Raw genomic sequence first — 27,850 nt, 5'->3', positions numbered from 1 at the left:
CTATTTGTCTTGCAACACAATGGAATCACAATAGATCCAACTATTTGCACCGGTGAGTTAAATTTCCTAAAATTGTCCTAACCTATTGGCAACAAATAAAGTACATCTTTCCCAGTTCTTGTTAGAATGCTCTATTGCTTTTCCCAGTAGCTTTAACTTTTGCCTGGCTGAAAATTATTTCATGAAATACATATCTCATTGAAAACTTTGCATGTAATATAATCTGACCCAAAACCAAGGCCTGAATTTTAAGACAAAGAAGCTTTCTCTTCGAAAACAATATGATTTCCTTTAATCTCATGTACTTTTAACTTCATGTGAAAAATATTACTTTCTAGGCGGAATGGGTAGCCTTGAATTATGTACCGTTTGCTGAAAGGTCTTTAGAAGTAGTTGTGGATTTATACCAAAAAACAGCCTGTCACAAAGCGGTGGTGAATGAGAAAGTGCTCCAGAATATTATTAAGGTATCTCTTTTTAAAAACATTTCTATACTTTCATTTGATGATGACAGTGTTATTGAAATTACTGTTTAAGTAATAATATATTATCATCTTGAGATAAGTGGAAAATATATTATTATTTATAATAGTGACTTTCTTCCAACATTCTTGGGTAGCCATTTTTTTAGAAGGCTGTTTTTCTAAAGTATGAGAACCTTTTTTTAATGAAAAATATTGTAAAGTAAGTATGCATTATATGTTTTACAATTCTTAAGTCATTGAAGATCCTTAGGATAGTACCTCTCATACTTTGAGGTTGATGAGCATTCAGGGAGAAATTCACAACACAGCCCATTGATTTAACTGATCATGTGTAATGTCTACCTATAGTCATTTTTAAAATTCATCTCTGTTGACTGTATCCCCTTCCTCCAAAACGTCTTTCTTTTTTTTCTCTATTTTGAAGGACAAACTTAAGCTTTGCTCTTCTCCTAACACATATCTTGTATATACTGAACAAACACAGGCCAATATGAAGAGTCTTTCCTCAAGGAAGAAGGCCTTTCTCTGTTCCTTTCTTTGTGCCCATCCTTTCCTCGTCCCACCTTTCTTTGTTGCTGATTCCTTCCTTCATTTTTCTTTCAACCTCTTATACTTCATTCTAAAAAGATGAATAAGCCTTTTAAAGAAGAACTGTCTCTCAATTTACTTTCTACTCAAATTGCCATCTTTTTTCAACTTTACTTCTAAACTCCATTAAATAGCTTGTGGCCTTCACAGCCACCAGTCATTCTTGACCTATTGCATGCTGGCTTACTTATTACAGAAGCTACTTACTTAAAGTTACAGAAGACTAAATCTTCAAGTCCTAAGCTGTTTTCTAATTCTTTATCTTCCCTATAACATGGTACTGCCCTTGTCTTAAAACTTTCTTCCATTGACTTTTGTTGTACTTCTTTCTGCCCCTCACCACTCACACCATCACAGCTGTCCTCTGTCTCCTCATTTATTGAAAATATTTTTAATCATCTCTGTTACCAGGTATTAACTAAATAGTAAGGATTAAAAATGAATAAGATTAATTCTTACATTTCATAATTCAGTGTAGGGAATATAGAAAGATAACAAATAATAACATGGTATGTTAAGTGCTAAGTGACAGCCTCACTGTGGAGGCACCTTTGCATTCATATAGACCTGGCTTAGAATAGTGTACTGCAATTTATTTGCTGTTTATGATTTGGGGGAAATAAACTGGTCTGAGAGTGTTCCTTATCTGTAAAAGAAGTATAATACCAATACCACTTACATGTCTTAACTAAAAAGAGAATCAATTGAGATAAATATACTAGTACTTTCTAAGTAGTCTGCTGAATAAAAAGTTCCTCCCATAGAAAATGAAGTAACTAAACCATCTAGGAGATTTTGACAAGGATTAACAGAAGTGACACTTAAAGGAGTAATAGAGTTTAGTAGATAAAAAGAGAGAAAGAGGTATTTTTCGGTAAACTAAGCAGCATAAAATATCATGGTATATTTTAAACCAATGTCGAGGAATCCTGTTTAGGGAGGTGACAGACTAGAATAAGTCTCGAAAGGTAGCTATAGGTTTTATTCATAAAGAATCAGACTTTATTCTTTAACTATTTGAAGGATCAACATTGAAGAGTTACATGAATCAGTTTGTATTTTTAAGGGGATTAAATATTCCTTTCTGTACTCCCAAATACTTTGTTTATGCCACTTACTACACTGTATTGTCATTAATTGGACAAGGCTCTTCCTTTCTCTAAAAGTGAGCTTTGTGACAGCAGGAAATGAATTTCCCAGTTCCACAGACATTTACTGAGTATTCACTATATTCAAATCCCTGTATTAATTGGTTAAATATTTTAAAAAATAAAATGTATAAATTGAATAGATCTGCTGTGTTTAACATTTCCTTGATTTTACTAAAATATTAACCTTGAGTTATGAAATGTTAACTTAGAACAGTGGCCCTTGTATAATTTAGTGTTCTTTGCTTGCAAATGACGTACATTTAGGATCTGACTAGCTTTAACAATAAAAAGGATTTATTGGTGTGCTTTGTTGGAAAATTCAGAGATGGAAGCAAGCTTTAGGCTTGGTTGATTCAGCGATTCAGCAGTATCACTGAAACCCCAATTTTTTTCTCTGTGGCCTCCTTGCTAAGATTGACTGCATCTTCACTGTGTTTTTCTTCTTATAGTTTTGGCTAAAAAAAGGATTATATGTCCAGTGTGTGTGCACTTCTATTACATTAGTATTAATTTCCTTAAATTAACCTTAAGTGGACTAGCTTTAGTTCCATGTCTAATTTTAAACCAGTGATTGTAGCCAGGGAAATGGAGTAGATTGGTTTAATAAGCTAATCATCTCCTTACCCTAATTCCCAATTGGAAATGGAGTCAGCTTCCCCAAAGCAATGTGAAGGGGAAAGGGATAAATAGATTCTGGATAAGCTAATCATCTGTTTGTGGAGGTCCATTTCATGCTGATATATAATGGTTTATATGTATACTTTATGAGTACTCAGTAATAATTTGTGTGGAGGATGTTGAAATTGGGTTTTATATTCACTCCATAACATTAAAGTATGAAAATTTATCTCTTTACTCTTTTATCTTTCCCTGACTAGAATTGTTATATAAAAGCAGAATTTTCAGTCTAATTCAAATTAGCTGATAGTACAGGGGTACTATTAATTGATGATACTCTAGGATAACTCTCTGTGATAGTTTGATGAGTCCAGTCTTCTAGTTGCTGCATAGGCTTATGACCAGGGAAATCCATTCTGAATCACCAAATTAGTTCTTCAGTGGTTAACAATAACCTGTCTCAAAAGTCGATCAATTAAAAAGTAGGTCTCAACATCTTAGTCACGATAGCTCAGATGCTCTACTACTGTATCCTCAAGCGTTAAAGATAAACCATCTTTTTGAATTTTCAGGTTTACTGAAACATTTGGAAAAGGTATATTAAAATGTTAAAGTGAAACAAAATTCACTGAACTTTAGAGATAAAACATGAGACTTCAAATTAATGATGCTTAAGCTACATTTATTCTCCCCTAACCATTAGTGGAAAAATGTAAGCAGTATTGGTCTTTCTTGGATGGAAGAATTCCATCAGTCAAATTATTTTCTGCTAGAAAAACTATGGCAGAATGTTTTAATTCCATAACTTTAAGCTAAGAGAAGCTACAAAGTTGTAAGTTTCCTACTGTTACTCTTAACTTTTCAATAACATCCCTATCTTTTATGATGAGAAACTGAAGTTCAAAAAGGTTATTTATTTGGGGTCATTGCTTATAAAATGGAGATAGTGTTTTAAAGTATATCTTTCTAGGCAGTAGGATTTGAGGACAGTGACTGAGAATTGGTCTTTCTAGAAAATAACATCCTTTTTTCGATAAAAACGCGTATGGTATTATTTTTTTTCTCTTTGCTGTCCTTTTTTAAAAAAAAATTTAAAATGGTGTTTATATGTTTTGATTAATACTTACTTTAAACTTTCTTTATTTTAACAGACCCTTAGAGTTCCTCTCAGTTTGAAGTATTCCTGCCCTTCTGAAAGCACATGGAAACTAGCAGTATCTTCTCTCCTCAAAGTTCTTTCTATTGGGCTACCTGTTGCCCGGCAGCATGCTTCTTCTGGAAAATTTGACAGTATGTGGCCAGAACTAGCCAACACTTTTGAAGACTTTCTCTTTACTAAAAGGTCAGCTCATTTATTTTTGCAATTAGGACAGTCTTTCAAGAATTGCAATTTATACCTGTAATTGCTTTAAAAACAGTATTTCTAATTATTTATTAACAAAGTAATTGATTATTAAGATTACTGGATTGTATACAAAGCACAACTGCAGTAGGCATTTATCTGTTGGATATATCACATGCGAACAAGGGAGATTTTTACTCTGTGTTTAGTGGTTTTGCTTGTCAGATAGGAATCACTATATGAATGGTTTTAACTTGATGAAGCTAAGAAGGTCTGTTTTTTAAACTGGATAGTTATTTGTATTACAAGAGTAAAACAATTTCAGAAATCAATGTTCTGTTAGAATAGATAGGATCAGGGTAATAATGATTGGCTCTTTAAGGTGTTTAGGTTTGGAAATTCATCAAAAAATAAAAAATGGAAGTATAGTAGTCCCCCCTTCTCCACGGGGATATAGTCTAAAACCCCCAGCTAGATTCCCGAAAGCACAGGTGGTATATACTACACTTTTTTCCTATACATACATACCTGTGATAAAAATTTACAAGTTAGGTACAGTAAGAGATTAACACCAATAATTAATAATAAAATACAACAATTATTATAATGTACTGAAATAATAGTTATGTAAATGTGGTTTTAAAAAAGGATGTTGAGGTTTGGCAAAGAAAAATGGAATTTTCATTGTATGAAATCCAACTGAGGGCATAGGTTAAGGATGTTATTTTGATTCCTCACTAAGTGAGAATATAATAATTGGAATACAGACTAAATTTTTTGAATGAGAAATCTGCTGTGGTCCATCTAGAGCAATACTATCCAATACAGTGGTCACTGGTTGCAGGTAATTTTAAGTAAAATTAAAAATTCAGTTCTTTAGTCTCACTAGCCAGATTTCAAATTCTCATTGACATGTGTGGCTAGTGGCTGTCATGCTGGACTGCGCAGATTTTGGAACATTTCTATCATCACAGAAAGTTCCTTTGGTCAGCACTGATCTAAAATGTGACATTTTACTAATGATGGACTTACCTGTAATAGCTGTGATAGCCAGCTAGTCTTTAGCACTACAACTTAATTTTCTTTTGTTCTATGGTAATAAAATTCTGTGACAACAAAAAATTTCTATTTTTATATCCATTAATCACTTTTTAAAACTATAAATGTAAACATACAGTGCACTGCTATGTAATCATTTAAATTAGTTTGAAACCATTTAAATTATGCATTTGATATACTTTGAGAAAAATACCTACATTAGCACAATTTTTTTAATATTGCTCTATTAAAAAATTGAATAAGCTTTTTTTAAAAAAAATAGAGGTAACATTGGTTTATAACATTATATATAAGTTTCAGGTGTACAGCATTATAATTTGATATGTGTATATCCTATAGCATGCTCATCACCAAAAGTATAGTTTCCATCTGTAACCATACATTTGACCCTTTTTACATTTTGTTCTCCCCCCACCTTCCTTCCCCTCTAATAACCATCAATCTGTCGTCCTTATCTATGAATTTACTTTTATTGTTTGTTCGTTTCTTTTTTCTTTATACTCCACGTATGAGTGAAATCATATAATTTTTGTCTTTTTCTGACTTATTTTACTTAGCATAATACCCTCAAGTCCATCCATATTGTCACAAATGGCAATATTTTATCTTTTTTATGGCTGAATAGTATTCCATTGTGTATTTACAGACACCAAATTTTCTTTATCCAATCATCCATCAATGGATGCAGGTTATTTCTAGATCTGGCCTATTGTAAATATGGGTGCCTGTATCTTTTCAAATTTGTGTTTCCATTATTTTTCAGACAAATACCCACAAGTAGAATAGCTGGGTCATATAGTAGTGCTAGTCCTAATTTTTTGAGGAACCTCCATACTGTTTTCCATAGTGGCTGCACCAATTTACAGTCCCACGAACAATGTGTGAGGGTTCCTTTTTTTCCATATCCTCTGCAACACTTGTTATTTCTTGTCTTTTTGATAATAGCCATTTTAACAGGTATGAGGTGATGTCTCATTGTATCTTTGATTTGCTTTCCCTAATTATTAGTGATGTCGAACATCTTTTCATATACCTGTTGGCCATATGTATGTCTTCTTTGGAAAATGTCTATCCAGAGCTTCTGTGTATTTAAAAAAAAATTTTTTTTTGAGTCATGCGAGATCATGATATATTTTTGGATGTTAGCTCCTTATCAGAAATACCATTTAAAAAATATCTTCTATTCAGTTGGTTGCCTTTTCATTTTGTTGATGGTTTCCTTTGCTGTGCAGAAGCTTTTTAGTTCAATGTTGTCTCATTTTGTTTTTGTTTTTGTTTCCCGTGCTCTTAAGGTCAAATCCACCAAAATGTTGCTTACTGATCTCCAGGAGCTTAGGGACAATGTTGTCTTCTATTTATCTCATGGTTTCAAGTCTTATATCGAGTCTTTAAACCATCTTGAGTTAATTTCTCTGTATGGTGTAAGGTTGTGGTCTAGTTTCATTCTTTTACACATGGATGTTCAGTTTTTCCAGCACCATTTAATGAAGAGACTTTCTCTACTGTCAGTTCTTGGCCTCTTTGTTGTAAATTAGTTGTCTGTGTATGTGTGGTTTATTCTTGGGCTCTGAATTTTTTTTCCATTGGCTTGTGTGTCCTTTTTTCTGTCGATACCATGCTGTTTGGATTACTCTAGCTTTGTAGTATAGTTTGAAATTAGGTAGTGTGATACTTTGGTTTTGTTCATTTTTCTCAGCATTGCCTCGGTTATTTGAGGTCTTTTGTGGTTCCATACAAATTCGAGAATGTTCTTTTGTTCTATTTCTGTGAAAAATGCCACTGAGGTTTTGATAAGGATTTCACTGCATCTATAAATTGCTTTTGGGTGATACGGACATTTTAACATTGTCAGTTCTTCCTGAGCATGGAATATCTTTTCATTTCTTTGTTTCTTCAGTTTCTTTCATCAGTGTCTTACAGTTTTCAGGGTACAGGTCTTTCACCTACTTTGTTAAATTTAGATATTGTATTTTTTGTTACAATTGTAAATGAGATTCTTTTCTTGATTTCTCTTTCTCTGATAGTTTGTTATGAGTGTATAGAAACAACAGATTTTTATATATTGATTTTATGCTCCATAACTTTACTGTTCCTAATAGTCTTTGGTGGAGTCTTTAGAGTTTTCTATGTATAAAACCATATCATCCACAAAGAGTGACATTTTTACTTCTTCCTTTCCAATTTTGATGCTTTTATTTCCTTTTCTTGCCTATTTGCTCTGGCTAGGACTTTTCAATACTATGCTGAACAAAAGTGGCAAAAATAGGCATCTTTGTCTTATTCTTGGTCTTAAAAAAAAGCTTTCAGTTTTTCACCATTGCTATGCTATTAGCTGTGGGTTTGTCACATTTACCCTTTATCATGTTGAAGTACTTTCCTTCTATACCTATTTTATTGAAAGTTTTTATCATAAAGGAAAGTTGAATCTTGTGAGATGCTTTTTCTGGAGCTATTGAGATGATCATATGATTTTTATCTTTCATCTTGTTAATGTGGTATATCATGTTGATTGATTTGCAGATGTTGAACCATCCTTGCTTCCCTGGAATAAACCCCACTTGATTATGATGTGATTTTTGTCCTGTGTTTACCATGAATGAGCTTCATATAAAAAGAAGATAAAAGTCTTTTTTCTTCTGCTAGCATGTTATATTCATTTTTCTCTACAAGATTTGTTCTTTCCTTCCTCTCCCTCCTTTTTTAATTGTCACTAATAATCCTTTTTTTATGTTGTATGTTCAGCTACCAAATTAAAGTAGCTATTGTTATTTTAATGCTCTTTTTCCTTTAACTTTTATGCTATAATTCAGTATCTCTAGTCTGTAATAGAGTTGCAATTTTCTGATTCTGTCCGTCTGTCACCCTGCTCAAAGTTTTGTATACTTTTACCTTTTCATGTCCAGTAGAACTGCTCCTTTAAACATTTCTTGTAAGGCAGATTTTGAAGTGGTGAACTCCTTCAGCTTTTCTCTGTTTGGGAAAGCTTTTATTTCTTCTTCCTATCTAAAAGATAACTTTGCTGGATGTATTATTCTTGTCTGATATTTTTTATCTTTCATTATTTTGAATATGTCATTCCACTCTCTCCTAGCCTATAGAGTATCTGCTGAGAAATCTGATGATAGCGTGATGGGGGTTCCTTTATAGTTTACTATCTTCTTTCCCCTGGCTGCCTTAAGAATTCTTTTTTTTTTTTAATCATTGACTTTAAGATAATTTTAATATAATGTGTCTTGGAGAAGATCTTTTTGCATTGAGATAATTAGGTGTTCTGTTAGCTTCTTGGGCTAGTATATCCAGCTCCTTCACCAGGATTGGGAAGTTCTCATCTATTATTTCTTTAAATAGGCTCTCTGTTCCTTCTGCCTCTCTTTTCCTTCTGGGATACCCATTATCCTTTTGTTGCCTTTTCTAATGGACTTGAATAGCCCTTATAGATTTTTTCACTTTTAAAAAATCTCAGTTCTCTCTCCTCTTCCACCTGAGTTGTTTATAGATTTATACCTTTTGTTATTTAGATAACAGTCTTTTGTGGCTTTGAGTTTGGTTTCAGAAGAATTGTCATTTTCTTTTTGTGATACTGTGTTACTATGATTATTCATGGTGCTTTATGGATATTCTTCTGCTGGTACATTTAAAGTAGCAAATGCCTTCTTTAGGTACAGCTTTAATTTTAATAATTCAGCAGTTGACAATTAGAGGCCTTTCTTTAGTTTTCCAGTAGGTGGAGATAGAGCACAAGTTTTTGGTTTCTCTTACATGAATCAATTCTACTTATTTTTGAGAGCCAGCAGTTTCCACATTCTAACTTCTCTGCCAGAGGTGTCAAATGAGCCCTCTTTGTCACTGCTTGTGCTTCTGGGGGTTGCTGGTGTGCCTTGTTGTTTTCATTGTTGCTGCATCTGTGGGTTTCCCTGCCGTTACAGGCATCACTGTTAGTGTTACAGGGATGGCCATGCCCCTGATGCATCCAGGTTGTCTGGGTCTCAGGCCATGTCTGGCAGGGAGCCAGAGTCCCAAACCCTGCCATTGCTACTACTTGATTTCTTGTGGCCACTGGCACTGCTTTAACCAGGTAACCAGAGATATGTGCACCACTGCTTTAGTGACGCGGTCTTTCCACAGCCGCAGGAGGGGCCTTGTGTCTCTGGCGCCCACCCTGCTGAAGCTCTGATAGGGTATGCTAGAGTTGTGGCCCCATCTCTGCTACTTCTGCTGAGCTCCCTAGAGCTGCAGGCTCAGCCACCATGGTTGGGGAACCGGGTTACAGGCAACATCCCTGCCATTCCTTCAGTTCTGCTTACCCTGTACATTCCAGTCCACCTATCTTCAGATGTACAGATGTGTGGATCTCATAGGCATCCTAATGTGTCGAGCACAGGAATCTTTGCTGAGTTATAGATGTCCCACTAGTTGTAGATAAAATGGGAGAAAAAAAGGGATCATTTCATTTCACCATAATGCTGATGTCACCTCGGAATAAGCTTTTAGATCAGTTTTGGTTTTTGTATTATTTTTGCAATGAGTACAACTTCTTTAAGAATTTCTTTTCCTGTGACCGAGTCCACCATCATCCTTATTCTCAACTTTCTTGTTGAACATTCTTTATTTTCCAAACTTTGTTCTCATTTTATTAAATTCAGTTTTACGAAGTACTTTTTGTGCAGGAAGGTAGACAGTGGAATCAAAGGGCCAGTAATAGAGAATTTACATTTTATATAATTTTGTATTAATGCAGTTGTAGTATAATTTTATTACAATCTTTTGCCTGACTGAGGCCCTATTTACATTAAAGAAGTGTTTTGGATATGTTGAAAAATCACATTGTTTAAGAAGCAGCTAGCATAGTGGGTAAGAACACGGACTCAGGAGCCAGACTACCTGGATTCAAATTTCGGCGGTACTTTGTGTTGTTTTGGACAGATTATTTTACTTTTTACTGAATGGTTTCCTTCATCTGTTCAATAGGAATAATAATGCTACCTATCTTATGGGTATTGTGAGGATTAAATCACTTAAAGTAAATGAATACTCAGAATAGTGCCTGTAATATAAGTGCTTTTAAAATTCTTTCTACCATTGTTATCCTCATTATGGTGATTTTTTTCCCTTAAGAGAAACTTGACATTATTCATGTCCTTTCCCATGACAGCCATGTTTTAAAGTTAAAAGTTAAAAAGATCAAAACTCTAAATAACTGGGACTAGGAAATTTACATCTAAATTTGGAGTTTTTAATGGCTAGAAAAAAAGGTACTGAGTTCTGCTGTCAAGTAACAGGGAATCAGTGTTCTAAGTTGTGGTTATTCTGGTTACAGATTTAAGCCTCCTACTACATAGAGTAGTTGAAACAAGCCCGATATTGAGAAGGAGACATGTGGCCTACTCTTGACTCCGCCACCTACTTTCTGTTGACCTTGATCTTGTCATTTCCCCTTACTAGGCATCATTTTCTTTAATTGTAAGAAGAAATTGATAAGACTAATTGTAAAAGTTCATGACTGTATACATTTTCACATAATGTTTTAAACTGAACAGCTATACGGATAAAGCCAGTTTATTTTTCATTTCATAGTCCAAAAAATACTTTAAGGCTCAAATTGAAAGCTTTCATTCATTAGTTGATACTAAAAATTAAGTGCTCACTAAGAGAATTAAAACCATGCATATTTTCTTTTTTCTGTATTTGTTTTCCAAGTAACTGATTATTTGGAAATCACAAGCTGTTAAATTTTAAATTTTATTTTATGCTACAGTAGACCATGTTCTGTAACTGAAGTCCATCAGCGGTATTTTGGAATGTTGCTGAGAATAACAAGACCGTTTCACAACTGTGTTTGGTCTGTAAGTTGCTTCCTTTGGCAAGCAGTAAAATTATAAATAAAATACAAATAAAACCAAAATCAATTAGAAGAAAGCCTTTGAACATCTTTGAGGGCTATCATAAGTAAATAGTTTAAATGAAGAGAAGAAAAACACAAAGATGAAAAAACCTAAGAGCTGTAATCTGTTAGACACTGTCTATTAGGAATTCATTCAGCCAACCTCTTGAGTACCAAAACATGGTACTTGTCCTCTAGAACAGTCCCCAGCCTTTTTGTCACCAGGAACCAGTGCTCCTATGAGAATCTAATGCCTAATGTCTGAGGTGGAGCTGAGGTGATGATGTTAGCACTGGGGAGTGGCTACTAATACAGATGATGCTTTGCTTGCTCTCTGCTCACCTCCTGTTGTGCAGCCCAGTTCCTAATAGGCTGTGGATCAGTACCAGTTTGTGGCCCTGGAGTTGGGGATCCCTGCTTTAGAAGATACATGGTCTGTGGACCTTAAGTTAAAAATTACTAGGTACTACCCAAAATAATTAAAATGAAACATGTTCACACAAAAACTTATACACTAATGTTCATAGCAGAATTCTCATAACAAAACAATGAAAACAGTCTCAAAGTTCATCAGCTGATGAATAGACAAATTAAATGTGGTATATTCATACTTGGAATATTCTACCATAAAAAGGAATGGAATATTGATGCATGCTACAACATACATGAATATTGAAAACATACTAAGTGGAAGAAATCAGACATAAAAGGCAATATATGATCTCATTTATACAATATATCCATAATAGACAAATACGTAGAGACAAAAAATAGATTATGGTTGCCAGAAGTGGGAGAATGAAGTAGAGAGTTTTTTTGGAGGATGATGAAAATATTCTAGAATTAGAAGTGATGGTCACAATCAATTGAGAGGAGACATGTGGCCTACACTTGACTCTGCCACCTACTTTCTGTCGATTAGTCTAATCAGTTTCTTCTTACAATTAAAGAAAATGACGCCTAGTGAGGGGAAATGACAAGATCAAAGTCAACAGAAAGTAGGTGGCAGAGTCAAGAGTAGGCCACATGTCTCCTCTCAATATCGGGTTTGTTTCAACTACTCCATGTTGTGCACAATCAAATAATTTCCTGATTTTAATGATTTTAGGATTAGGAGGAGTGAATATTTCAGTTTTTAGCTTTGTATGTGACTCTCTTCCCTCATTATTAGATATTTTAAAAATACAGTGCAGTGTTTTTGATATATGATCCCAATATTATTATTATTGTGTTTCTAATAAGCTTTTTTTAAATTGGTTGTCAGCCAGCCAGTTGGTATTTGTGCTCATGTGTGTGTGTATTTTAATGCCTGTGAATAGATGAACCAAATAATACCAAGTAGAGCAAAAACAGCCTTAAATACAAAACTATGTACTATACCTTTAAATCTAAATGCGATAATACTGTTTTAACACTTACAACATAAAAAAGAATTTAGGCTGATATATCAGATAAGTCTAGGTTCAAATTGTGGCCATGTCATTTATTTTCTGCTTGTTCTTTGTCATGTAACTAGCCATTCTAAGCTTTGGTTTCCTCTTGTGTCAATTACATACAGTAATACTACATATGGTTACTGTGGGAACATAGCAGTTAATACAAATAAAGCTCTTACTACAGTGGGGGAGCTCCCTAATTTTTTCTGTCATTATTGTTGTAATAATCATTACCATCTTATTCTCAGCTGCTTTTAAGTAGTTAATATTAACACTATTTCAGAAGTTTAATACCATTTTACTCTCTTTCTTATTAGGAGCCACAGGGTCTAGAATTCACCTTGATTTTCTCAGAACTATTGATTTCTTCTGATCTTGCTGGAACAATTTTCTGCTTTGGAAAACCTGAATCAGTTTTCTTTTTTCAGATGTTCTCTGTATTTTATTGTAAATAAATACAATTAAAGAATGTATTTATTACAAATTTAATGATTAATGGATAGTCTCAAGTATATAGTTCAGCAACTTGACTAAGACTCTCTTGAATCACTGGCAATATATGTTAATTCAGGTATCATTACAGTACTGATTTTAGTAATTTTGCTATGGCTGCAGATGATTTATTTTTCTTTGGTTTTGCATTCATACTATTGAAAGAAGTTTCATTCTGTAGATTTTATTTAGCGTTGGGCCAAGTATTTTTGTAACTGGAATTTCAAGTTTGTTATTAGTTTAGTCATTTATACTAATGACTTTAATTAAAAATAATTTTAATTAAAAATAAATGGTAATGTCCATCCTAGGTGAGAAAATATAATTTTTTGTTTATTTGAATATTGTTTCTTTTCTATTTGTGTTTCCAGGAAATATTTTACCTTTAAAAATCGTGTTTTATTTATTTATTTTTTAGTATACCTCCAGATAACCTCTCTATTCAAGAATTTCAAAGAAATGAAAGTATTGATGTTGAGGTGAGAAAAATAAAAACATTTTCCTTTAACCGTTTGTCTAAACCACCTAGTAGAAATGTTGGAACTAAAATACTAAAAGAATAAAATGAATAGGTTAAGCTCGAACTTAAATGCATTAAATCTCATAAAAGTTAAAGGTTAATTTTAAAGCACTGACCTTTAAAAAATGACTTTCTTATATTTGTTAGCTATGTGTTATGTGTATATTTTCTAGATACTTAGTTGTGTCCATGTAATAATTTTAAACAGCAGTTGATTCAGTAAAATAAATCCATTAGTCAGCAAGCTTGTATTTGAGAGCTTACTCTACAGTTTGATGATTTAAATCAGATGTTTGTAGTTCAAATTACTCAATGAATTGTTTAGATCTTTTCATTTTTAACCAGCTATAGTTACAGCCTCTAGAATTCTTGAAGCAAATAATGAGTGTTTTTTTTAAGAATATATTTTGTTGACTACGAATGGAGTTTAAAGAAGTTGTTCTTGATTATGGATTTTTTTGTTGTTGAGGGAATCATTGTTTTCATTTTTTTTAAAGTGCAGTTGGACAACTTTTAAGTAAATAAAATCAAATAAATTTCTAGTGTGCATAAAAAAATAGGTATGATCATATAAGCACAAAATGTTGCCTTTTGTCCCATTACTATGTTAAAATTCTCGTAAACTTTTCTTTGTCTTCAAAAGGCAAAAAACACATTATATGTTAGAAATAAGCTATTAAAAAGTGAATATTACTTTGCCTTATTTTATACCTCATTTTTTTGGTTCTAAAAGATTATTTAGATCTTATCTTGTTTTGGATATTTTTCATATGCTGATAAATTCATGGATAAATTTCATATGCTGACTTTTTCTCTAGAGCGCTATTTGCATTATGCCATGTTGAAGATCAACATTTACTAAAATTGTTGCATAGTAAACAGTTTATACTATTGACTACGTTGTGATAAAGCTATTTACTAAGACAGAGGGGGAAAACAGACTAGTCATCCTCTGTATTAACATTAAAATGTTTGTGTACTTCTATTAAGAAAGATTCTTTAACTGAATTTTTAAAAAGAAAATTTAAATTTTACTTTAGAAATTATCACTTGAGTCAGTCTTTTTCAGGAAAAAGATATATTTGAATTTGCCTCTTTTGTTTTAGGTAGTTCAGCTTATTAGTACTGAGATACTACCCTATGCCAATTTTATTCCTAAGGAATTTGTTGGTCAGATAATGACCATGCTTAACAAGGGCTCAATACATTCTCAGTCATCTTCATTTACAGGTATGTTATTTCAGTGATTAAAAAAAAAACTTTTAGTAAGTGTTGAAGTACTTTTTAAGAAGCTGACAGTAGAAATGTTTACTCCTATGATTGTGGTAAATGTAAATGGGAGAATGGCGAGGTAATTTTTAAGACTGATTTAGAACATTAAGTTTTATGAGAGGAAAATGTGGTAAATATTTTGTGGACCATGGGTGATGAATTAAATTGCAAACACTTAAGGAGTCTGCTTAATTCTTGGCAGGCTAACACAAGTTACCAGTTTTGTAAAGTCATGGACTATTGGGGGAGATAATGAGTGTGTATTCTGCCACTTAGTAGTTGGTTAATTTGTCTAAGTCTGAGTTTCGTCATCTATAAAATGAAGATATGAATACCATCCTCTCAGGACTGTAAATTGTAGAGTAAATCCATTAAAAACAAAAAGATACCGTAGCATCAATTAAAGGAACTAACATTAGTGAATAACCTACAGTGTGAAGGATATTATGCCAGAATGTTAATCTCATTCCTCACAACATTTCTGTGAGGATAGGTTCTACCATATTATAGATGGGGAAATGGGTTTAGAAATCTTGAAAAAATTGCTCACAACCTTAAGCCTGGAGGCCAAAATTCATAACTACATGCTTTTTTTGATTATATGATGCTACCTTATTGGGAGATTATATATGTTACTTTTGCTATTATTTCTCTTTTTCTAAATCTATGCTCAAGTGTTAAGTGTAATGGTGATTAAAAAGTTGTAATTTCGTGTCATGCATATCCTTAATCCCTAGAGTTTACCAGGTTTAACTTGCATTAAACAGAGTTGAAGCTTAAAGAGTATAAATGTGCATAGTTTGACCACTAGATGTCTCTCATATTTTGCTTACTTCACAAACTACTTCTAGCCCAGACAGTTTTTAAAACTGATCTCTGGTAAAGTGCAAATTTCACAAACATGAAGACCTTGGAGAAAAAAATTTAAAGTTCATTTATCTTAATGTACTCAACTTTTTATTATTGAGTATATAGGAAAAGTTTAGATACATTTTAATAAAATACACATAAGAACGATATTTATAATCATGGATGCAAATATTCTGGGCGAAATATGGACTACTGGGTTATCACATATACTTTTTTAGTACTTTTCTGATGATCTCTCTTGTCATTTATACTATTAAATGTACCAAGATAAAGAAGGTACATGGATATTCTTCCAATGATTGCCATTGGACACAAACTTCTCAACTGTGAGTTTTCTTTAACTGTATACATACAAAGCCTTCCTTGCTAAAGAAGACCAATCTATAAACACAGAGGTTCCAGTGATCATTTTTTGTCCCCTGCTTTTAAGTATGATCTGACAGCCAAAGCTCACAGATTTTAAGAAAATCCTCCAACATGAAAGAAAAAGACCAAAACAAATGAAGAAGGGTGAAAGAAACTGGTAGGAAAGAGATAAGGCACAGTCATAGGAAACATTATATAAAAGAAAGCACAATTAGTATAATTAGGATGCTCAAAGAGATAAAGGATTTTACATCCATGAAACAAGAAAAATGCTTTTGGAAAGAAACAATTAGACCATGAAAGAACTCATAGAAGCTAAAATAGTGGTGGCTGAAATTACAAGATCAATAAACATTTAGGAAAAAAAAAAAAAAAACCATTAAGGAAATAACCCAGAAAGTAGAGCAGACGAAAAAGTGGACAATATAAGAAAGAAAGAAAGAAAATGAATCAAAGAGTCTAACATTTAACAAGAGCTGTTCCAGAAAGAATAGAGAGAAGCTAGGAGAGGAAATTCTCAAAGAAACAACACAAAGAAATCTCCAGATTAAAAATGGTCACTCAGGACCCAGAACAGTGAAAGAAAAATGACCTATGATAAGGCATATCATGATGAAATATCAAAACATCCAGATATAAAGAGAAGAAAGATCCTAAAGAGTTTCTCAGAAAGAAAAGAAAAAAGTTCCACACAAAAGAATTGTATCAAAATGACTTTGGAATTCTTAGTGGCATCATTGGAAGCTAAAAGACATTGAGGCAGTGGTTTCAGAGTTATAAATGGAAAAGATTTTTAAGGAGTTTCACACCAGTCCAAGAGTAGAACAGTAATTCTCAATTGTCAGCATGCATCATAATGAACCCTGGAGGAGCCGTTGCTGGGCTGTGCCCCCAGAGTTTCTGATTCAGTAGGTCTGGGGTGAGACATGAAAGCTGCATTTCTAATAAGTTCTCTTGTGATGCTGCTAGGAACCACACTTTGAGTAATGACACTTACAGAAGTGCAAGGTCTCAAAAATTTTACTTCCTATCACTCTTTCTCAGCTACAAAGGAATAAACCAAAAAGGAGGAGGACATGAGATCTAGGAAGTAGGATATAATACAGAAGAGATTAAAGGCAATTCATCCAGTGATGGCAAAGACTAGTTCCAGGGTATAGATGGTGGACAGCATTTCTAGAGAGCAACTAGACAAGACTAGAGCAGAGGTCAGGTCAGGCTCCAGGAAAGATGTTGCCAAGAGGGAAATAAAGAAAGAAAACAACAAGTGAAAGAGAAAGAGGAGGAGGGAAGGGGTGGGAGAGGGAAAAGAAAGAGGTAATTACAAGTTTGACAATGTAGAAAACTGTTGAGAGGTATTTTGTAGTGCTGTTGAAGGTTATAAAAAGACCAAGACAAAAATGTTGAGTAGAAGTGTTGAGAGTGGACAGTCTAGCCTTGTTTTTGACCTTGCAACAGGGAAAATGGTTTACATATATATGCATGCCATTAGCTTTAAGTTTTTCATAATACCCTTCATCAATTTAACAATTTCCTGTTTCTAGTGTGCTAAGAGTTATCATCGAGGTATATTAATTTAACTTTTATTAATCATAAAAAATTATTTTACAGAAGCAGAGATTGATATTCGTTTGAGAGAAGAATTTTCTAAAATGTGTTTTGAAACATTGCTTCAGTTTTCCTTCAGTAATAAAGTCACAACACCTCAAGAAGGCTACATCTCACGAATGGCGCTCTCAGTGCTTTTAAAGCGATCTCAAGATGTACTGCATCGCTATATAGAGGATGAAAGATTAAGTGGTAAATGCCCTCTTCCAAGGTATGTATTTTAACTTATTAAAGAGGGAAATGTGCTATTATAGTTATTAATTTAAAAACTCTGAAAAACCAAGTGTTTTCATAAATGATCTGAATTTAACCTGAGGCTGTTTATAATTTTTTTTATTCTATACAATGTAAATACTCATAAATTTTGCTGCTGATATAGTACTGTATTATAGGGTGCTTTTTCAGACTCCTCATGAAGGTTAAATAATATATGAATATATGTACCAAATTGTCTTTTTGAATTTGACAAACAAAAGTGAATTCTAAAATATGTCTTCTCAAGGATTCCTGGATAAGGACTTAATGGATCTCTATGAGCACATGATTGTGAATCTCTCTAGAGAGAAAATAATAGATAAGTTATACTGTAGGAACTTCCCGGTTTAGTTTACAGTCATTTCTAGGTTTCTCTAAGTCACCTAGCCATATCTTAGATCTTCTTCTATCCAGTTTGCTTATTTAAGCCCTTATACCTAAATTGATTTGCTTCTCATTTAGCCAGACTATAACAGTGGAAGGGACTCTAGGCCTTTATGCCAATTAAACAAGGCTAGTCAAAGTTTGGGTATAGATCAGAACTTATCAAAAAATGCAATCATAAGTTGTGGTTATGCTGCCAGTCTTTTTAAATGTGCAGTAAGAGTTTAAGGCAAAGCAAATGAAACAAAGATAAAATAATATTGGTAAAGTTATCAAAGTTAGGAAAGAGGAAAATCACTGTGGGTCCCATCCCATTGGAGACATAAATCACAGTTCCTAAATCTTTTTGCACATTCTTATTTACTTATAATAAATATCTGGAGTTGGAATTGACCTGTCAAAAGATATAGACATTTTAAAAGCTATTGATATGTATTACAAATTGTCAACCAGAGATTTCTTTCAGGTTACATTCTCCCAGGAATATAAGAATGTCCTTTTCTTCCTTTGTTAGCATTTTAAAATTATTTGCCAAGTTATCGTTTATCTTTTTCAAATTCGAAGAATGAAAAATCACGTAGTAGTTTGCTGGCTTTTTTTTTTCTTCTAATTATCAGTTATTAGCCATTGTATTTCTACTTTTAGGATTCACTTTATTTTGAATTTTTAGGACATAAAAATTATACCTTCCCATATTTAGATTTAGATACAAAGACAGTTGTTAATAATTTGGTAATATAGTCATGATTGAGAATTGATTTAACAAAATTTATCTCTGAAGTATACTTGGAAAAGCAATAATAAAGTTGCTTTGCTTGGAATATTTTTATTAGATTATAAGATTTAATTTGAGAAAGTAACTTTTCCTTCATTTTTTATGTTTTGTGTTTATTCCGTTGCTTTTAAATTGAGTCTTAATTATAGTTGTGCTATGAAATATTATATTGTATTATCCTATGTTTGGTGCAGTCATCATTATATTATTTTCCAAAAAGTTACATTGCAACACAATAAAATACTTCTGTGCTTGCTTACAAACAGTGGCTTGAAATAGTATCCTATCATAGCATTAGGAAAATCTTATCTGTAGAATAACACAAATTCATGCCAGGAATGAGGTTGCGGGTAGGGGATACTATCGAACAGAAAAGCTTCACTTCTGTAGGTAGGAAGAGGGGACTGAAGCTACTCTTGTTGATCCTTTACTCCACGTTCATTTATCATTGCTAAGGTCTCCAAGTAGTACTACCTTAGGACAGATTTTAAACACGTCATTTGTTGTATTAAAATGTTAAATAAGTACTGTTGTAATTTTAAATGTACTTTTAACAGGGTGATAAAATGTGTGACAAGAGGTAATAGTAGTCTTTACTTCTATTTAAGCTTTGGCAAATCCCTTTTAGTATTAATTAGTTAAAGATTTTTTAAAAATAAGAAGCATCTCATGGAGAAGTTTTAAAAGCACGTATTATAAAATGTCTTAATTTTAAGTAGTTATGTGAAATATCTTACAAATAAATTTAGATTTGCATGAATAGGTTGCCTCTTCTCCCTTTTTTAAGTTGATAATTTACAGTAAGACTCTTATTTGCACATTGAAGTACATGTTAATAAAATGATTTCTTTAATAAGAATTTAAAACAAACATGAACTTTGCATTGTTATTGTTTTTTTTTTTTTCAAAGTATATTTACTTGTATAAACCTGGTAAAAAAAAGACGTATACCATATCTTAAAATCTTGATGGAGATAATTTCCCATCTTATTTTAGGCAACAAGTAACAGAAATCATATTTGTTTTAAAAGCAGTCAGTACTCTCATCGATTCACTTAAGAAAACTCAGCCTGAGAATGGTAAGTGCTTAGAAACTCAGTTATTCTATAAACTCAACATTTATTTTCTATTTGTGATATAATTTTGTATTATTATCCTTAACTGAATTTTTAACAACATAACAGTTATGTTCCTAAATAACGTTCTTTTTTCCAGTCTTTATGACAGCACAGCATCAAATCCATTAAGATGTCAATTAAGTACAATTAATTTGTAATATTTTATCTTTATGTTAAACAACAGTTTGGCTGACTTTTTTTACAATACTAAATTGGTTTGAATTCAGAGTGTTGCATGGATAATTAATATTTCATATATTTTTAATATAGAGCATCACTGACTTTTTTGGGTGGGGGAAGGCTTCCATCCTGCATTTGTACTGATTTACTGTATAGATATAAAATTTATAAATAACTTTGAATCATGTTTGTAGCCCTTTCTCATTTGTTTCCCCGTTCTCTTACTCATTCTTATCCAATCCCTGCTTTACATTACTTGCCAGAAATGATTTTTCCAAAAGTACATTTGATCATGAATTTTGCTATCCTTGTAAGACAAAACAAAAATATCTTTTTCATTTACCAATGCCTATCAAGTGTGCAGAGTACTGTCTGACTCCATTCTATTCATGCTTTATTTCCCACTAGACTTTATTTTCCCTACTGTCCCACCAAACTAAAATGCTCACTCTACCCAAGTATTCCCAACCCTTTGTTTATTTCATTCTCCTGCCTTCATCCACCTAGTTCAAATACCACTCCACTTTGAAGCCTGTTTTTTAATGCTTAAAGGTTTAGTGATTTGTCTTTTCATTGAACTCGGAACTTTTTTATGTGTACCTTAAAGCACTTTTTTTGTATTATAGTTACACATGTACATGACTCACTCCCCTTAAATTATAAAGTTCTTGAGAAGCTTTTTGGACCATGTTTTGTTCTATTTTGAATCCTCTACAACATTACTACTGAAAGTGGTTTGTTGGACCAGGCACTGGTCTTAAGAGTTTATTACTGGTCCAAGACAAGATAAAAAGCTGGCACCAGAGTATAAACCAGTTGTGTCATCAAATACACTGGTTCAGCTGACATTATTATACAACAAGACCTTGTTTAAGAAGGAAGTGTGTTGATATACATTCTGGCACAAGCACCTTAGCAGCCTGGTACTTTAAGCAGCATTACTTTTAATGCCCAAGAAAAAAAATTTCTAATAAATGAGTCATGGGATATTTGTTCCTGTCAATTATTATATAATTAAATACATATTTTTCTGTTTTCAAAATTTACCCATTGGTACTTTTGCCTAGAAAAGGTGAGCATTATGTGAAATTTTAAGAGGCAATAGACTTATATTTATTCAACCCAAAGGGAGGGGTGGAATTTCTAAGAAAAATCTTGGAGGAATATCCGGAATTCATTCCTGAAGTTCAGATTTGAGTTCTCTTAAAATATTCTGGTTGATTTTTTCTGAGAGGGAAAGCACGCATTGACTTTATAGAGACTGGTAAAAATTTTTATTGTATCACAGGATAGAATATGATTCTTTAAAATATATTTAGGAAAATTCTCTATTTCCCATGTTATTTCTTTATTAATATAACCAGTATATTTCAGTGCATGGTACTTGCATTATTTTGTATGATCTTTAGATAACTCAAGAATTTAACCAGAGTTTGTATAAAGGAAGAATAGGGAAGGAAAACTCAACACTCCCTCCCACCCCCACTTTTTTTAATAAAGCCAATGGGCCATGGATAGGGCATTGTAGTAATTAATGTTAAAAACTGTTTAAGAGAATTTGAATTATGCTTCCAAGAATAGGAAGTAAAAATTTAAATGTAATCGTAAATGATGAAAGGTATGATAAGCTGTATTAAGAAACAGAAAAAAAGAAGATATTAGAGAAAGCCAGGGCTTCTCATCAGAATTATATTGGACTGCACATTGTCAGTCCAAAATTAATTCAGGAGGATGGCTACAAGGTTTGGAACCAATGTGTACCCAACATCTGTTGAGCACATTTGTTATTTGTTTGAGATTTTTCTAATGGGGGAAGAAGCATTTGTTGGACTTATTTTTAGTTTGGGGAAATTTCGTTTTTATAATTTTACTTGACCTTTATTTAAAAATATGAATAGGTAGTAAACATACACATGGTTCAAAACTTTAAAAATATGAAAAGATATACAGAGAAAAGTTTTAAGATGATCTTTCTCATATTCTCTTATCTATCCAGTTCTTAACCTCACCATAGGCAACCATTTTTATTAGTTTGTGGATATTTCCATTATTTTATTATGTAAATACAAAATGTAAACTCCAGTATGCCCCCAGTTACAATACAAATGAACATCCTCCATATTGTGCCTGTGTTCTCAACACTGTATTTTTCTACTTGATAAAATACATGGAGAATCTTCCATATCAATACATACATTTTTTTTTTTTGATAGTTAAGTCCAAACTGCCCACTAAGATCTATATGGTGAGTTTTTAAAAAATATTTTAAGAAATGTTAGTAGCTTCCCGAGTTTAAGATGTTATCTTAAATAATGTGTTTTGTATATTTCTGTAATAAACCAAGAATTAGTTTGGTCACTTAACTCTATATCTGGGTAATTTAGGTAGATTTCAATCTATGCAATTTTCCCTCCAATTTTTATTGTGGTAAAATACATATAACAAAATTTACTGTCTTTAACTATTTTTAAGTGTACTGTCGAGTGGTATTAAATATATTCATAATGTTGTGCAGCCATCACCACCATCTCCATAACTTTCATCTTGTAACTGAAACTCTGTACTCGTTAAACAATAACATTCTATTTCCCACTCCTCCCAGCCCCTGGCAGTCACCATTCTTTCTGTCTCTATGATTTTGACTACTTGTACCTCATAAGTTGAATCATATAGTGTTTTTTCATGATTTGCTTATTTCACTTAGCATGACGTCATCAAAGTTCATTCATATTGTAGCATATTGCAGAATTTCCTTTTTGAGGCTGAATAATATTCCAGTGTGTGTGTGTATCACGTTTTCCTTATCTGTTCATCCATTGTTAGACAGTTGGGTTGCATCCATGTTTTAGCTGTTGTTAATGTTGCTATGAACATGTGTGTACAGATTCTTCAAGACCCTGCTTTCAATTCTTTTGGGTCTATGTTAAATTATATGGTAATTCTATTTTTTTTTTTTTTTTTGAGGATCTGCTATACTATTTTTTATAGCAGCTGTTCAGTTTTAAATTTCCACCAGCAGTGAAAAAGAGTTCCAGTTTCCCCACATTCTCACCAACACTTTTTTTTTATAGTAGCCATTCTAATGAGTATGAGGCACTACTTCATTATAGTTTTGATTTGCTTTTCCCTAATGATTAGTGACGTTGAACATCATTTCATGTATTTTATTGGTCATTTATATATCTCCTATGGAAACACATCTATTCAAATCTTTCTTCTAATTTTTGAATTGAGTTGAATTGAGTTTTATTCTTGTCGAGGCTTCTGTCTGTACCTCTGTTTTCAGAAGACTAGAGCACAGATTCTTGATATTTGGAGGATAGGGTCCTTTTAGTCTGCCCTGGCCTCCTGTAAACTGTATACAAGCTGCTCCAGGAAGACATGCACAGCTGTCTACCACATGGCTTAGAGGTGGAGGATGGGTAGCTGCTACTGTACTAAGAGCTGAAATTGGCCAAAATTAACCACAATACACTGCCCAAGTCTTCCTTTAGAAGTTGCAAGCCTTCAATAGTCCATCCATTATGGTGGCATCAAACAGATTATGCCAGTGCAGTTGTTGTCTAGGTGGGTAGACAGATTTCTGGTACTTCCTACACTGCCATTTTCCTAGAATCCTTTCTTTGAAATCTTTTGTTAAATGATCAGTAAAAAGTTTCACAGAAGACAGCTGGAGCAGACTCTTTAAAATATCTTAGATCAGTGACTTTTTGTTTTTTCTTAAGCAGCAAAATTCTTTCTAAGAGTGAAATCTGTTATGGATTCCCAACATATAAAACAGATAAAAGCAGAACAGCTCTGGTCTGATATTCCTTCCCTCATCATTATCCATCAGCCTCATTCCCCTTTTCTTAACTTCACTCCAAGGAAGTCTCTCTTAGGGTGGAGAGGGGATTATATGAACCGTTCAGTATTACTCAGGATATTTGTAGTAAGGAATGAATGTTAATGATGAGTGATATTAGTAGATATTGAGTGGAAAAAATTCCACAATCAAACTAACTTTGGAGTCTGCAGCCATGCCACCCTGAACAAGCCCGATCTCATCTGATCTCGGAAGCCAAGCAGGGTTGGGCCTGGTTAGTACTTGGATAGCAGACCACCTAGGAAGACCAGGTGCTGTAGGCATAAAAAAATAAAAAAATAAAGGATTGTAAGCTGACAAGGTCTTAGGGGTTGCCTCGCCCCCCCAAAAAAATTAACTTTAGAAACTCTGGATTAGATAAAGCTAACTCTCTTACTACAAGCCTTTAATACGTGTGAATTATGAATCCCCAGAAGAGAAGATAATATATACAAATTTTGCCAAACTTTCTTGACCATAAGTTTTTTAAAAGAGGTAACTTTAAAAACACTAATTTTAAAAACTCATTCCTTTGTTCTACAGCAGAAATTGAGATAAAAAAGAAAATATATGACTTGATCAGGGACACCCAGCACTACCTTATTTCAAATAAGTTTTTAAGCACTCAGTAAATTGGAGTAAAAAGTAGAATCAGAGCTCCTTGAGCATAATATAGTATTCTTTCTTTTATACTGTACTACATCCCAGACTTGAGAGTTATTCCACAAAGGGTCACCACATACTTATGCTATCTAAGAGAAATCTATCAGCAAATTATATTGCATATTACACTTTCAACAAAATGCACAGTACTTATAGGAAAATAGAAGTACAATATGTGATGTCAGTAGAAGGAAATTATAAGCTAATTGGGATATAACACTTTTGACCATCACCAAATAGCATTCAAATATACTAGTTGTTCGTGGTAGTGGTGACAAAGGTAGTCATGTTTCTTCTAACTATAGTTTAAATCTAGTGATATACATTAAAGTTTATCAGCAGTATAAGAGAAGAGTGATCATTTGAAATTAATATCAAGGACATTACTAAAAAAAATTTAAGATATTTATATTTTGGGATATAAAAATTTAATTGCTTTCTAATTGTTCTTGAAATGTACATTGCATTCCCTGAGAATTATTCCAAAAATAACAAAGGTTTGAATTATTCTAAGTTACTTGAATTAGCTTCCAAGACCTTCACAAATTGAAGTATCATTTAAAATGCACTTTATCAAATTTATTGGTATTGATGACGCTCTGCACGGTGACCATATATTTTTCTCTCATACTTTATGAAATATTGCAGGAAATCTCCCAAAGATTAAAAGAACAAAAAGTACAAGCTGTGGAATCTCCTCCATATTTTGGAATTTTTTCTTTACATCGTATTTAAGAATTGTGTTTATGTTAGTTGGATAATCTCTGCTATTTAAATACACCCTGTTTTGAGGTTTTATGCTTTTTGCATTACAGTTGATGGAAATACCTGGGCACAAGTTATTGCCTTATACCCAACTTTAGTAGAATGCATCACCTGCTCATCTTCGGAAGTCTGCTCTGCACTTAAAGAGGCACTAGTTCCATTTAAGGATTTCATGCAGCCACCAGCATCCAAAGTTCAGAATGGAGAATCTTGACCAGCTACAATAAATTTAAAGAAGATATCTAAAGAATGTTTGCTTCTTAGCGAGTCTTCTGTAAAAAGGACATTTATTATTATAAATAATTCTTGGCAGCTGTTATTGGCCTTTAAATTGTACTTATATGAGTTAAGTAATTCATATTACAATCTTACATGTCCACAAAGCCTCCTGAATGAGTAGCAGTACAAGCCTTGAAGAAGTTAAACTGGAGGGAGAGGTTGTTAATATTACAACATACCTGCTACCATATCTTCAATTGGTGATTTAAAAGTGAGCTTATGTACAGTTTGTGGTGTGTGTGTTAATGATGTACTTTTTAAAAAGAAAGAAAAGATATTTCCTTCAGTCAGATTTATTAGGCTGGTGTTTCTGGGCCCTTTTTCAAATACAAAAGTATACTAAAATTTTATGCAAGATGGTACTGTAACATTCCATGTTATCTATAACCAGCCTTTGTAAACAAAGGGAACTGATACACTTGTGTGTACAATAAATGGTACAGTTCTGTATAAAATAGTTGCATTTATTATTTACATTTTTAAAATACTGATAATGTTAAATGCTTGATGATATATTTATTATTAATACAAAATTATTTGCTTACATTTTTACTTATAATTTGCCTTCTTAAGTGGCAGATATGCTCACCTTATGATTGTGCATTTAGCTTAACGCTTGTTTTAAATGTGGTTACTAGTGACTATTAAACATCTGACCAGAAAGGTCATATATACACAGCAGCGAATAGCTTATGATTTGCCGATTTTGCAACTTCGAAGTATAGGTTATTAACTTAATACATTGAGATATATTATAGCACTATGACTCCATTATACCTCATTTCTTTAATACCTTTCCCAGCTTTCACATAAGTCTGTCTGTTTTTATATTTGCTGTCTAGATTTTAAAGACTTTCATATTTTATATTTCTACTGATTTTTTTCCCATTGACTAACATTTACCACTGTCTTTGAATTATGATGACCCAGGCAAGATGATTTCAGATTTCCTAAAATTTTGCCTGTAAAATTTCATGTATTTCAGTGCTTCATTTTGTAATGTCTTCTCAAGAAGAAAAATATGCTAAATCACGGGTAGAACATGTGTGTGTATTTTAAAACAATGAGAAGTGTATTTTTGAAGACAGTGAAGCAATTAGAAGTATAGTAAACTTTCTATCATGGAGTAAAATGTTAATTTTGTTTCCTATCCTAGTGAAAAAGAAAAGTACTCCTAAGTACCTTAACTTAACTGTTCTTTAAAAAAAAAACTAATTGACCTAACTCATCACTGTATTTTTATTTTATAAATTATGCTATTATATTTTTCTTCTAAGTTTTCATAATCATGTGAAGACTCATGGATGTTTAAAACAATGATTATTCATAAGAAACCATAATGGTCTCAGTATTATTTTAGTGTCCTGAAGGCCTTTGATTTTAATAGAATTTATAAATTTTAGCTCCTTTAGAATAATTATAAAATTATGAGAAGACATTAGAATTGAGTCATGAATGAGATAAAATTTTGAGGCTATTGTAATCGTGCAGTTATTTAACTTGCACAATTATCTGTAAATGTGGTAAGATCTTTTTTTGAGGGGATATTTTTTACATGAATTAATGAATATAATTTCACCTAAAATGAAGGTAAAACATGGCATTTCCTAGATTCTATCTTCAGTATTTTCTTTAAAGAAAGTTGTAAAAAAAAAAAAAAATGGTTCGAGCTGTGTGTTAATTTTATTTTCTATATTTGGATATGTTAAGTTGGAGATTAGAAAAATCTGTTTATCATTGATAAGTATGGAAATAGGATAATAAGGGTAGTATACCAGTTCAGTAACATGTTAAAAATATTGCCATGAATTTACATGAAGTAAACTTATGTCTGTTCTTGAGAAATAACAGATAAATGATAATTAGAATAATTATTCTCCGGTGAAAGTTAAATATGTG

General features: G+C 32.6%; 2 protein-coding genes and 1 pseudogene across 5 annotated transcripts in view; 2 read left to right on the top strand and 1 right to left on the bottom strand.

The window, feature by feature from the left end:
- MON2 (MON2 homolog, regulator of endosome-to-Golgi trafficking) overlaps positions 1 to 26,408 on the top strand; it is a 96,578-nt gene extending 70,170 nt beyond the window's left edge. For 3 of the 4 annotated variants that reach the window (XM_036237704.1, XM_016150759.2, XM_036237705.1), the window contains 8 exons: positions 35 to 52; positions 339 to 467; positions 3,994 to 4,184; positions 13,471 to 13,531; positions 14,679 to 14,802; positions 17,692 to 17,899; positions 20,099 to 20,181; positions 25,723 to 26,408. In XM_036237704.1, coding sequence (XP_036093597.1) covers positions 35 to 52; positions 339 to 467; positions 3,994 to 4,184; positions 13,471 to 13,531; positions 14,679 to 14,802; positions 17,692 to 17,899; positions 20,099 to 20,181; positions 25,723 to 25,886 — 978 coding nt within the window. In that variant the 3' untranslated portion in view covers positions 25,887 to 26,408. The remainder of the gene's footprint in view (positions 1 to 34; positions 53 to 338; positions 468 to 3,993; positions 4,185 to 13,470; positions 13,532 to 14,678; positions 14,803 to 17,691; positions 17,900 to 20,098; positions 20,182 to 25,722) is intronic. The other variant, XM_016150761.2, reaches the window with a different exon arrangement.
- Positions 1 to 27,850, bottom strand: part of PPM1H (protein phosphatase, Mg2+/Mn2+ dependent 1H) — a 292,075-nt gene that overhangs the window by 3,939 nt on the left and 260,286 nt on the right. The window lies entirely within an intron of this gene.
- On the top strand, positions 24,410 to 24,528 carry LOC118614047 (annotated as a pseudogene).

The sequence above is a fragment of the Rousettus aegyptiacus genome, unplaced genomic scaffold (genome assembly GCF_014176215.1).
Source record: "Rousettus aegyptiacus isolate mRouAeg1 unplaced genomic scaffold, mRouAeg1.p scaffold_m13_p_2, whole genome shotgun sequence".
Taxonomy (NCBI): Eukaryota; Metazoa; Chordata; class Mammalia; order Chiroptera; family Pteropodidae; genus Rousettus; species Rousettus aegyptiacus.
This window is presented reverse-complemented; position numbering and strand designations above follow the sequence as displayed.